The 13,440-nt window shown below is 40.1% G+C and overlaps 1 protein-coding gene across 3 annotated transcripts in view; it reads right to left on the bottom strand.

Moving 5' to 3' along the window:
- BicD (Microtubule-associated protein Bicaudal D) overlaps nucleotides 1–13,440 on the bottom strand; it is a 34,545-nt gene that overhangs the window by 5,869 nt on the left and 15,236 nt on the right. For all 3 annotated transcript variants that reach the window (XM_028169420.2, XM_089735221.1, XM_028169421.2), the window contains 7 exons: nucleotides 7,299–7,523; nucleotides 5,840–6,077; nucleotides 4,498–4,661; nucleotides 3,303–3,449; nucleotides 2,420–2,657; nucleotides 1,498–1,629; nucleotides 794–979 (listed from right to left, as the gene is read on the bottom strand). In XM_028169420.2, coding sequence (XP_028025221.2) covers nucleotides 794–979; nucleotides 1,498–1,629; nucleotides 2,420–2,657; nucleotides 3,303–3,449; nucleotides 4,498–4,661; nucleotides 5,840–6,077; nucleotides 7,299–7,523 — 1,330 coding nt within the window. The remainder of the gene's footprint in view (nucleotides 1–793; nucleotides 980–1,497; nucleotides 1,630–2,419; nucleotides 2,658–3,302; nucleotides 3,450–4,497; nucleotides 4,662–5,839; nucleotides 6,078–7,298; nucleotides 7,524–13,440) is intronic.

Genomic DNA, 13,440 nt, shown 5'->3' with positions numbered 1-13,440 from the left:
ATGCGCCACCCACCTTGAGGTATAAGTTCTAAGGTCTCAGTGTAGTTACATCAACTGTCCACCTTTCAAACCGAAACGCATTATTGTTTCACGGCAGGAATAGGCAGGGTGGCGGTACCTACCCGTGCGGACTCACAAGAGGTCCTACCACCGGTAAGATTATTAACACATACACTGCCATGTAGGTCACCGGTGTCCTACGCGGCGCACTCAAGTAATTATGTTGATTTCTGTTACTTAGCGCCTGGATTGCTTAACTTTGCCTTCTTTTGTTTGATAATGTATGTTTTAGTCTTTTAGGTATCTTAGAAATAGATTCATTGTCAGTATTTTCGCATTCGTCTTTTCCAGAGTCTACTGGATATATGAAAGAAGAACAAAGAGAAATCGACATAGTTGCTTCAGTGTGCCACGTAGGGCATCGGTGACCTACACGGCAGTCAACGTGTTAAGTTTTTTTTTATTGCCCTTGTAGGCAGACGTGCACACGGCCCACCTAATGGTGAGTGGTTACCGTCGCCCATGGACTTCAGCGATGCCAGGGGCAGAGCCAAGCCGCTGCCTACCGCTTAATACTCTCCACAAGCCTCATTTGAAGAAGGACATGTCATAACGCTCGGGAAACACCGTGGAGGGAAGCTCATTCCATAGACGGATGGTACGTGGCAAGAAAGACCTCTGGAAACGCACTGTGGATGACCGCAGTGGTCCAGGTAGTATGGATGAACTCTACTCCGGTGGCGGGCGGTGCGAAAACGAGAAGACGCATGTAAGGTGCGTGGTGGGTACTGACTGCGCGGCTGGCGGCTCCTGGCGCCGAGCGCGGTGTCGAGGGCGGCGCGCAGGTGGTCGAGCTGGTCCAGCAGGGTGTCGGCGGCGCGGGCCACGGAGCCGGCCGCGCGCAGCCCCTCCAGCGGCCCCTCCGCCAGCGACAGCGCCTCCGCCTCCGCCTCCGTCACGCCGGACTTGGCCTCGCGACCTGCACACCAACATGCCTATGTAAATATTGTTGCTCAAACAGTTAACTGTTATCGCATTAAAACTGTATAATCTCAAAATTTATTAATTGCACAAGAGAGTGTTTTAAAGGTTTAACATGTAACATTTTTAATATTAATCACCTTTGCAACTTTTATTTTTAATTTTTTACCAGTTACATTATCTGTCTTTTAAAGTAAGATAAAATTATGTATTAATTTTGTTAATAGTAGTCAAAACATAGGTAAATAATTAAAAAGAAACTAAAACTAATTTACGCTCTTTTGGCCGTATTTATGAGAAAAATACTGGTGATACCAAATGATTCCGCATATTAACATAATTTCGAATATTTTAGGAAATTGTACACTCTTAATGCGAAAAGACGATATATAATATTTTCACGTCAACTTGAGCAAACAAAGCCCATGACGTCATATGTGGTTATTCTTCGAATATATCATGCATAAATAGCATTGGTTATGTCTGTTGGCAACAAGTGACGTCCCGCGCACTGACCGTCTGCGTGCTCGAGCAGCAGGCGCTCCGGCTGGGTGCCGTTGACGGCGCACACGTGGTGGTAGATCTGCGCGAGGGACTCCGCCGCCGACTGCAGCGCGGGCGCCGCCGTGGACAGCGCGCGGCCCGCTCCTGCAACGGGCACAAATACATTTGTCCAATTCACACGTGGTAGAAGTGAAACCTTCAAAAATTAAAATACAATTATCCTAAATGTCTAAGTATATGTAAAATTTGGTCACTAGTAAATAATTGTAAATCGTCTTTTATAGTATGAGGTAGCGCCTTCGGTGAATTGATATTTTAACTTCACGTACAATCCTAAATTAAGATTCACAACAAGAGGTTTCATACACACGTTAGTATTAAAACATCTCATAGATGGCGCTGTATTAAAAAAAACACTACACTGAGAACGTCTAATGTGTTCTATCTCATTCTCTCGCCGGCTGAATCCTATACATTTATGTGTTTGTGTCTCTATGGACTTATTTTTTCGCTTCATCGAGTTTAAAATCACGATTCTAAAGCAGTTTCACTTCTACAATGCTGATACTGTGCTCCTACACCGCCGGGGGGGGGGGGGTCTGGCCTCAGAACAGCTCCAGATTCAATCGGGTTCGATATACAATATTATTTAGAAGGAGTTTACGGTTCACCTGCTGTTAAATGGTTACTAAAGCCCATAGATATCTACAATGTAACCGCCGTCACACACCTCGAGACACGAGTTCTAAGAGCTCAGTATAGTTACAACGGCTGCCCCGCCCTTCAAACCGAAACGCATTACTGCTTCACGGCAGAAATAGGCAGCGTACCAGTAATCGAATTGAAGTTGATTGTAGATGTGACGTCAGAATTGGGTTTAATCGTTCTGTCGCAGAATCTAGACCGCGTCCCTGGGTTCTCTGGGTGTATTCACCTCCAGCGAGGGTCCGGAGCAGGTCGGTCTCGGCGGTGAGGTGCTGCGCCCTGAGCTCGGCCTCCGCCACCCGGTCGGCGAGCTCTGCCAGCGCGTGCCTCTGCAGGGCGGCGCCCGACTCCGTGGGGGCTGCGGCCGCCAGCAGCTCGGACAGCGAGCTGCACAGGGACTCCAGCTCGCCGCCCGACACGCGCCACCACGACAACCATGCGCCGGCGCGACTCTTTCCGTCCTCCTCCTGGAAAATCAAAACACATTACATTATCGTTTGTCAGTTTTTGATTAGTATATTTTTTAGCCCCTATCATAATTTTAAATAAATTTTAATGTTTATAATGATCGTGTAATATATTAGACGTGATTACAATTTGAAATGTTTATTTGAAAAGTTCTTTTTTATTATATTTTGGCTTGACACAGTTTCTGCATTAGCCAGCGTCAAGTAATAAGATTTTTATAATTCGCCTTTTTATTTCTTTCCAGTTTAGAATAAAAAAAAACGAAGGAAACCTAAATTGATAAATTGAAATGAAATTAAATCAAACGAGATGAGATGATATGAGATGAAATATAATCTCAGTAAAATTGTGGTTATTTAGTGAGAATTTATCAGTGGACTTTTTGAAGGATCCCGAGAAGTTACGTCCAGCGGTTTTGTTTCATTTTCCCACATTTGTGCCCTTTCACAGATGTTAAACAGTTAATAAACCACCATTATTAGACATTTAAACCTGAAGAAACACTAAATAAACAAAATAAAATAATTCACACAACTTCGCTCTTCGCGTTCCAGCCAAAAAGTCCTATTTGAAAAGGTTGAGAATTGTGATATATTCGAGCGTGTGCTCCTAGTGTATGTGTAGCAGTAAGGGCGTGGTGTTACCGCGGGCGGCGCGCAGTCGCGGTGCAGCTTGACGAGCGCGTGCGTGCGGGCGAGCGCGCGCGTGGCGCCCGTGCGGAGCGCCTCGGCCGCCGCGCCCGCCGCCTCCGCCGCCGCCTGCGCCGCGCGGGACGCCGCCGACAGCTGGCTCTGCGGACACACCACACCGCTCTTCACTATCTGACCATTTATACAATTCAAAGAAAACTGTCAAATCTGTTCTTGAAGGTAGTCGTTAAATAACAAAAAAAAATTTTCGCCATTAATGTGCAAAAGAGATAGCAAATTCTCTTCGTTCTTCTCTGTACCTATTTTTTATATTAATTACTACGCCATTATTACTATCATTCTCAATACAATGTGTCCATGAGGATTACTTTGTTAGTATACGCTACTAATTTTCTAAAATTAGGTAATAAATAAATAAATAAATAAAAAGTTATTTAATATGACCAACTAAATAGTTTGACAGCCACACGTTTGACGTCATCATCGACCGTGCTCTCTCTGTCCTGCGTGAAATTGAAGCGCATATCAGTCTTTTTAATTTTAAATTTCATTTGTAAATTATGGTAATTATTTCACCCCTTCAATACAATATCAATAACAACTGCAGAGCGTCGCCAGCCATACAGGCTAGTTGTATCGTAGGTGTCAATCTAGAATTGAATGAGCCAGCAATGTATTGCACACGGCCGCTGTACACTGCTCTTTATAGTTTAAGAATAAATAAATAATAGTTTAAAAAAACTAACAAAATACGCTTTTATAAAAAATCCAACTAAAAAATATAAAATAAATTTTAATAAATTTGAATTAAAAATATAGTGTAAGAAAAAATGATTTTATTGTAAGAAAAGTGTGGGGTGCGTGGTATTAGTAGTTACGCGTTACTCCACGCTTTTTTACAATTTTTAATTCAAATTTATTAAAATTTATTTTCTATTTTTTAGTTGGATTTTCTATAAAAGCGTATTTTGTTAGTTTTTTTAAATTATTATTTATTTTTAATTTTTTAGTTGAATTTCAAATTTTCCAATTTTTTTGAATTGAATTGTCATTGATCCTTAATAAGTATACCAAATTTCGAGTTAGTCTTACGTTTTGAAGGGAGTCAAAATCATGTACAAAGATTCCGTTACAAACATACAATACATACGTCTGAAGCTAATAAAAGCGTATTAATAAAACGACATACGTTTTCGCTGTGGGCTTGTTCTAATTGTTTTTCGAGTCGCGATATTTCGTGCAGATGCACTTCCGAGAATAAGTCGGCGTGGTGGTCCGCCATGGCGGTGGCCAGCTCCGCCGAGGATGAGCCGCCGGGCTCGCTCTCGTCCTCCGTGCCGTCCTCGGGCATACCTGCCAACAGCAAGAGCAGCTATATTGCTTAGATGGGTGGACGAGCTCACAGCCCACCTGGTGTTAAGTGGTTATTGGAGCCCATGGACATCCACAACGTAAATGCGCCACCCACCCTGAGACATAAGTTTCAAGATTCCAACACAGTTACAACGGCTGCCTTTCAAACCGAAACGCATTACTGCTACACGGCGAAAACGGGCAGGGCGGTGGTACCTACGGCACGGACTCACAAGAGGTCCTACCACCAGTAATTACGCAAATTATAATATATATTCATAACTGAGACACATCAATGCCGCAAGCTTCCCTCGGCTTCAGCTTAATGGTAGAGCCCGGTATAACTCTTTATGCAACAAACAGTTTGGAAATCGTCGCGGCCTAAAGGATAAGACGTCCGGTGCATACGTGTTGAGCGATGCACCGGTGTTCGAACCTCAGGCAGGTACCAATTTTTGTAATGAAATATGTACTCAACAAATGTTCACGATCGACTTCCACGGTGAAGGAGTAACTTCGTGTAATAAAAATCAAACCCGCAAAATTATAATCCGCTTGGGTAGATACCACCGCCCTGCCTATTTCTGCCGTGAAGCAGTAATGCGTTTCGGTTTGTAACTATATTGAGACCTCAGAACTGATATCTCAAGGTGGGTGGCGCATTTACGTCGTAGATGTCTATGAGATCCAGTAACCACTTAACACCAGGTGGGTTGTGAGCTCGTCCACCCATCTAAGCAACGAAAAAAAAACATCTGTGCAATTCACACGTGGCAGAAGTGAAACCTTCAAAAATTAAAATAGAATTATCGTAAATGTTAAAGTACATATAAAATTTTGTCACTAGTAAATAATTGTAAATCATCTTTTATAGTATAAGGTAGCGCCCTCTGTGAATTGATATTTTAACTTCACGTACAATCCTAAATTAAGATTCACTACAAGAGGTTTCATACACACGTTAGTATTAAAACATCTCATAGATGGCGCTGTATTAAAAAAAACACTACACTGAGAACGTCTAATGTGTTCTATCTCATTCTCTCGCCGGCTGAATCCTATACATTTATGTGTTTGTGTCTCTATGGACTTATTTTTTCGTTTCATCGAGTTTGAAATAACGATTCTAAAGCAGTTTCACTTCAAAAAAACAACATCTGTTGTTGTTGTCTTCTTACCTCGGATAGTGTAGGCGAGGTTCGTAATGTTGTACGCCGCCTCCTTGCTGAGGTGCGCGTCCAGCTCCTTCTTGGCGGCGAACTTGGCTTCCCTCTCAGCCTGCAGCGCCTCCAGCGCCTCGGCCAGCTGCCGCTCGGCGATGCGCCGCAGGGCCGCCGTCTCCTCGGCGGTCGCGCGGGCCGCCTCCGCCTCCTCGCGGAGTTGACGAGCTTCATATTTCAATCCTTCGAATTCCACCTGGTGCAATCAGAGAACACGATAAAGTGATAACTTTTTCTGTATTAACGCATACGGATTGAGGTGCGAGGATGCTTGGCTAGTGAAACTCAGCCCACTGAGTTACTAGCCGGATCTTCTCGGTGGGTCGCGATTCCGACCCGGTGGTAGATTCTGCGAAGCACTGCTCTTGCTAGGGTCAGTGTTGGCATCACTCCGGTTTGAGCCCCGTGAGCTCACCTACTAGTTAAGGTTACGCTGAAATAGCCTCTCAAGGCTATCAGCTTAGGTAGGAAGCCGCGAATTAGCGAACCGCGTCCCTCCCCCCAAACTCCAAGTACAGATTTGATATTTTCCACTCGTCAGAAACAGGACCAGGTAGTAATCAAAATAATTAATAAGCCATATGTAGTAGCGTCCCTGATTTTGGATTTTCTTGGGGGTTCCGGAAACCTTTATATACGAAACAAGAACACCACTACTGAGTATATTATTTACGAGGTTGAAGAAGCCGCTTGACCAACGAAGCGATTAAATACGCTCGCACTTTCAGACATAAAGTTGTAGTATCGAGTGCAAGAGAGCATCATCGAGATACGTTGAAGTGTACACACATAATTACATATTATAGCATAGCATAGTATTAGCATAGCATTTAGTATATAACATAATTAATAGGTGTAATCTTGTATGTCACCCTAATAATGCGGACCACCCAGAAACATAGGCTTCGTCATAATTGTAAACTAGGATTAAGATGATTATTCAACACTAGCGGCCCACTCCAGCTCCGCTCGCGTCTTTAACAAAAATTTCAACGATATTTGACTTTGTTTTTTTTTTTAAATAAAAGGACACATATTGCGGTATAACTATAATAGTTAGACATATGCTGTTGCGACACTTTTTGTAAATAATAATGTGTTCTACAAAGCCGTAGTATATTATTTTATTCTATCATCAATAGTTTTCGCAGGGCATGCGATGTTAAGAATTTTTTAGGTAATTTTATATTATTGGAGTTTTAATAAGGATCCCTAATTTTTTTCAAAAAATATTTTAGCCTATTTCACTCGGGAATGGTGTAGCATCCAAACAGTGGAAGAATTTTTCAAATCGGTTCAGTAGTTTCGGAGCCTATTCAATACAAACAAACAAATCTTTCCTCTTTATAATATTAGTATAGAAGTATAGATGGAACACAACATTACAACGGGTCGCCGTCGTGTGCCGAGTACTGACCTGCGACGACCTCAGCGCTGAGACTTGCTTCTGTAGCGAGATGTTCTCGTCCTCCAGGTCGGTGATGTCGCTGAGCTGCCGCTGCTCTCGCCGCCGCGCCTCCCGCAGCTCGGCTCTTAGGGCGGCGCGTTCGGACTCGCGCGTCGCTTTGTCGGCGCCAAGCTCCGAACTTTCCGTCAGGAGACGGTCGCGTTCACTCACCACTCGGTCCAGCTCGTGGCGGAGCTGCGGCAGTTAATAGATAAGTTAACAAAACAAAATCTAGATCGTAGGACGAAAAATAATCTTTATTTCTAATCGATAAACTCATCTAATTGATAATATTTATTTATATATATATTTATGTATATGTATTTATTTAAGTACGAGTATTTGTATCTATAAATATTATGTATGTTATATATACACATATGTTTAAGTAATATCATTATCACACTACACCTACCAAGGTTCATCTCTGCACCCCCCTAAGGTAGATCGTCAGAGAATGCCTATAGCATTAAGTCCGCCTTTAGACTGTCTAGTATATAAAGTTACAAATAAATAAATAAGTAAAAAATAAAAACCAAGCTATTTTTTTTATTTTTTATTGCTTAGATGGGTGGACGATCTCACAGCCCACCTGGTGTTAAGTGGTTACTGGAGCCCATAGACATCTACAACGTAGATGCGCTACCCATCTTGAGATATAAGTTCTAAGGTCTCAGTATAGTTACAACGGCTGCCCCACCCTTCAAACCGAAACTCATTATTGCTTCACGGCGAAACAGGCAGGGTGGTGGTACCGACCCGCGCGGATTCACAAGAGGTCCTACCATCAGTAAATCAGTAGTGCATTACTCTTTTTTGGTGGCGTAGTTGAAAGGGATCCCAAAATTATTATAGTTACTTTTTATCTGAGACGTGAATGTTAAAAAAATACATAATGTTAAAATACCATGCTTGACAATTTAAGAATGTGTTTAAGCTTTAAGTAATCTCATGAAATTTGGTATTTTAACCCATTTGTCGTTAGAAACACGTCCAGTTGACACGAGTCAACAACCATTAGCACTGATATTGGCATTCGTGGAACAGACCTTCCCATTTTTAGTGCTTTATGAGCGTGGTATGTTTTTATTACACTATATAAACATTGTCAATGTGTGACTCGATAAAAGCCGCATGTTGACAACGGTATTCCCGAGTTATTACTTCCGTTTCAAGACCTGTGGACTGTCGATATTACTAAAAATTTGCGTGGAGCTACCACGCCAATCTTTCCAAAACAGTTCCGATCCGCCTATTAAGATAAACTTGACAAAAGAGCAGATGAGTGGCTGCACTGGTTTCCGGAAATCAACGGTCTCATTCGGTGTCTGTTTCCTAGTGCCCTCAAGAAATTACCCGTCATGGAGGATGGTCATCAGTCACCTAATTGCTCCAAATCATAACCAAAAGCTATTGAAGGGCTTTTGTTACCTATCCTGGTAACCTCGAGGGGTTATTGAACGGTACAGGCGAGCTAACAGGGCTCATTCTGGCGAATTTGCACATCTCTAGCAAGGGCAGTGCTTCAATCTGCCACCGGATCGGAATCGCGACTTATTGACAAGATCCAACGAGAAATGCAGTGGGCTTTGAAAGGCACTTTCGCTGATCCGATAAGCAGCTCATTGGCCAAAATATTGAAAAAGACAGGAGTTGTACGAAATTCGTCCTTCCCCCTGACTTTACTGCCCACGAGTAAATCCACAACCAACTAAAAGAACTAGATTACAATAACCACACGCGAAGTAGGGTCGTGTCATAAAAATATCGTTTTCAAAAACGGAAAGCATTTCTCTCAATAAACACACAAACTCCATTAGCTGATTGGTTATGTCCGTGAATTAGTGTCTAGGCGCGGCCGGACTGACGTAAAACGCAGACCAGTTGAAGGTAATAAACACGATACAGTAGTGTATTTCTAGACTGTATTTCAAAAATGTATCTAAAATTTTTGTGATTTTATTAAAAGACTAGCGACCCGCCCTCGCTTCGATTCGGAAACATGAAATTTTATTATTGATAGCGGAGACCCGCGATGTTACCCGCGGTTATTGTCGTAGCGCGGGTGACGCCGCAGGGCGAAGCTAGTCTAAAAAAAGTAGCCTAAGTTACTCCTTATATCATCAGTGAAAGTCTCGTCAAAATCGGTCCAGCCGTTCCAGAGATTAGCCGGAACAAACAGACAGACAGATAAAAATTGTAAAAAATGTTATTTTGGTCTATGTACCGCATATATATTCATATGCATGTAGTAAAAAGCGGTTATTTCAATATTACAAACAGACACTCCAATTTTATTTATATGTATAGATGTATAGATGAATTAACATCGCCTAATTTTATCATTTTACCAATTCGAGCATTTCAAATCCTTTAGAAAATTTGTCAGGAATTAATCTTGTTTAGAACCGGTTACTTGATGGTTATTTAAGTATAACTAGATACTGACGGAGCTTTGCTCAATTTTTTTTATTTTTTAATTGTGTTTTTTAGAATTTATATTTAAATACGAATTACATATTGATAAAATGATGAAATATGAATAATATTTTCCGATCTTACCGACATAATAATAAAGAAATATGAACTGGTTAGTTATTTAAAGGAAAAATCAAAATTATCGATAAAGTTGATTATTGAAAACACGAATTCTGAAAATAAATCGTAGCTAGATTGATTTATCGCCACCGAAATCCCCTGTATACTAAATTTTATGAAAATCGTTGGAGCCGTTTCCGAGATTCAGATTATATACAAGAATTTATATACAAGAATTGCTCGTTTAAAGATATAAGATAAGTATAAAAGACACCCACCTCAAGGCCGTTCATTTTAGGTACAATCAAGATTCGTTTTCGTAAATTAGACTTCGAATAGTTTAGGAAATAAACGTTGAATTCACAATGGTAACGATTACCCAAAAATGTACACTGAAATATTCAACTACCCACATGAAACTAAAATTATTCGAATATGTCAAGACGTCTTTTTTTTATTTATACCTAAAATCTCTATCGTTCCTTCAAGGCTTAAAGCAAATTTTTTTTTTTTTTTAGTCCTTGTAGTCAGACGAGCATACGGCCCACCTGATGGTGAGTGGTTACCGTCGCCCATGGACTTCAGCAATGCCAGGGGCAGAGCCAAGCCGCTGCCTACCGTTGAGTACTCTCCACAAGCCTCATTTGAAGAAGGACAAGTCATAGCGCTCGGGAAACACCGTGGAGGGGAAGCTCATTCCAAAGTCGGACGGTACGTGGCAAAAAATATCTCTGGAAACGCATTGTGGATGACCGCAGTGGCTCCAGGTAGTATGGATAAACTCTACTCCGGTGGCGGGCGGTGCGATAGTAAAAACGAGATGATGGAATCATCTCAAATAATTCCTCAGAGCACATATTAGTATAAGAAATAGTTCAATTAGATAAAATAGCGACACTTTGTTATTCGTGAGGTTCAAAGATAGTTTTTTTTTTTGCATAGTACCGCCTATACAATTGAACTAGGTGAGCGAGCCAGGGCTAGAAGGATGTCAGATTTATATCCTTATCTGCTGATATATTGATAATATATCCCGACAGACATTGTGAGTTCTTCTAGTTTTTTGTCGTTGAAATAAATCTTCGGAATCTTTAAATCGCTGTCTCACAAATCGTCAATATTATTTAAGATGGGATTATTATTTAAGATTAGATGTAAGGTAGCATCAAATCACTAAATAGTATAAAACAAAGTCGCTTTCTCTGTCCCTATATCCCAATGTATGCTTAAATCTTTAAAACTCCGCAACGGATTTTGATGCGATTGTTTTAATAGATAGAATGATTGAAGAGGAAGGTTTATATGTATAATAATATCCATTAAATAGTGGAGAAATCAATAATAAATTACAGTTTCCGAAGCGAAGCGAGGGTGGGTCGCTAGTATAAATTAAAAAGAAAACATTAAATTCACAACTGGGAAATGTTTTTTTTATATGCGAGTAAACTACATAATAATGAGAGTGGTTTAAACTTATCTTTGGCATCGAAACATTTTTATTTTTATTTTATATTGCTTGCATGGGTGGACGAGCTCACAGCCCATCTGGTGTTAAGTGGTTACTGGAGAGACATCTACCATGTAAAAACCCACCTTGAGATATAAGTTCTAAGGTCTCAAGTATAGTTATATCGGCTGCCCCACCCTTCAAACCGAAACGCATTACTGCTTCACGGCAGAAATAGACAGGGCGGTGGTACTTGCCTGCGCGGACTCACAAGATGTCCTACCACTAGTAAAAAAAAGCTCGAAAGCCATCGCGATTAATAGTCAAAGGTAAGGGGGGACGAATTAAAGAGTTAGGTACTTTCTTATTTATAGTGTTTCTAATTCGTGGCTAAGTGCTTATCGAATTCATTAAAGTACTGATAATTTTGCAGGCGATAAGCGAAATGACCTAGCGCGGCAACCTTGGGCGCTCGATACGTCGGCAACACAGCACTGATGACGTATCAACATTGTCTTAAAGTATATCTTCTCTTCTAAAGTGATTCCGTGGACACAAGACCGATATTCTAATATTCCATCTTTCTCTTTCAAATCTTTGAGATATTAAATGGGAAATACCATTATGCACAGCAAAGGTTTAATATGGTGCATATAATAAATAATAAGCATTTACCTATGAAGTTGCCATTCGAAAAGTAATTTATTTACGGCTGGCAATAAATTCTAAATTCCAATGAACTTTATTTTAAACATACGGAAATCTATTTTAAGATTTCAGTCGTTTGTTTATTGTTTTGTTTTCATCAATATGAACAATATAAAAATACGAGTGATTACAGAATAAGAGTTCCGTCGCGGTATCAATGCCGCACAAACAGCTCACCACTTTAATGACGTGTGCGGAGTGAACACTCCAAACGAATGCATGACTCGTTTTTGGTTTGAGCGCAAATAAATTATGTTCAACTTTATTCACAATTTGATACAAATTAATTTATTTATTAAAAAAAAAAAAGAACACAATATTCCTAACCTAAAAGTACATGTTATTATCCGTAACATGCTTCGTCAGATTACAGAAATAAAGTTATCAGCAACATGCTTCGTCAATTCACAATTTATATTTATGAATTTCACATGTGTTTGCATAGCAAAAACTAGGGGTATATCGCCATCCCCACTATTAAGCCTAACAAAGAAACGTAAATTTCAAAGTAACAATTTAACAAGTAAAATAATTTCAACATTTATTAAATCTATAAAAATATAATAATATATAGCTCTACTACACAGATCACGTTATCTGTGCTCTACTATGATGATATGAACACTATTATTATCTATAAATTAATACGTGAAGCAAAAATTTTGTATCCCTTTTTAAGAAAATTGCGCGAACGGAGGAGTATGAAATTTCCCAAACTTGTAAAGAATATAGAGAAGGAGTGCAGAATGTTAATCTTTTTTTTTAATTATGCATACAATAAATCAATAAAAAAAGCATTACACACACTACCATGTATTTGACACACACACGCATACACACTATTTGTTTATTGACAAACTTTTGTTATTGTTGTCTGTGGTCAAATTGAAAATATGTAGATTAAATATTATTTGTCTTTATTAATATTAATACTGATATATGATTGATTGTGATTATAGAAGTATAATAAATAGTCATTGACAATAGAATCGTAATAGTGTACAAACATATAATTTCAATTAATTATAGTCGAATTTCGACTACCTGGGGACCCAGTAGTTATATACTATTTTACTAAATTTTGATTTAAAATGAATTCCGTGGTCGCCCGCAAATTAAAGCCAACAACGAGGTATTAAAGGCGATAGTGGAAACAGACGATACTCGATCTACCACTGAGTTAGTGGCAGCTGTCAACGTTAGCATCAAAAAAACATGGATCCATTCGCGTCAAATTGGCAAGATAAAAAAAAAAACTTGTGGAGTATCACAGGAACTGAACGATCGTCAGCATAACCCACTTAGTTTCTCGCCGGATCTTCTCAGTGGGTCGCGATTCTGACCCGGTGGTAGATTCAGCGAAGCACTGCTCTTGGTAGAGCTAGTGTTAGCAATTCTACCCGTCTGAGCATAGCTGAA

Source organism: Bombyx mandarina, chromosome 19, assembly GCF_030267445.1.
Source record: "Bombyx mandarina strain Sakado chromosome 19, ASM3026744v2".
Classification (NCBI taxonomy): Eukaryota; Metazoa; Arthropoda; class Insecta; order Lepidoptera; family Bombycidae; genus Bombyx; species Bombyx mandarina.
This window is presented reverse-complemented; position numbering and strand designations above follow the sequence as displayed.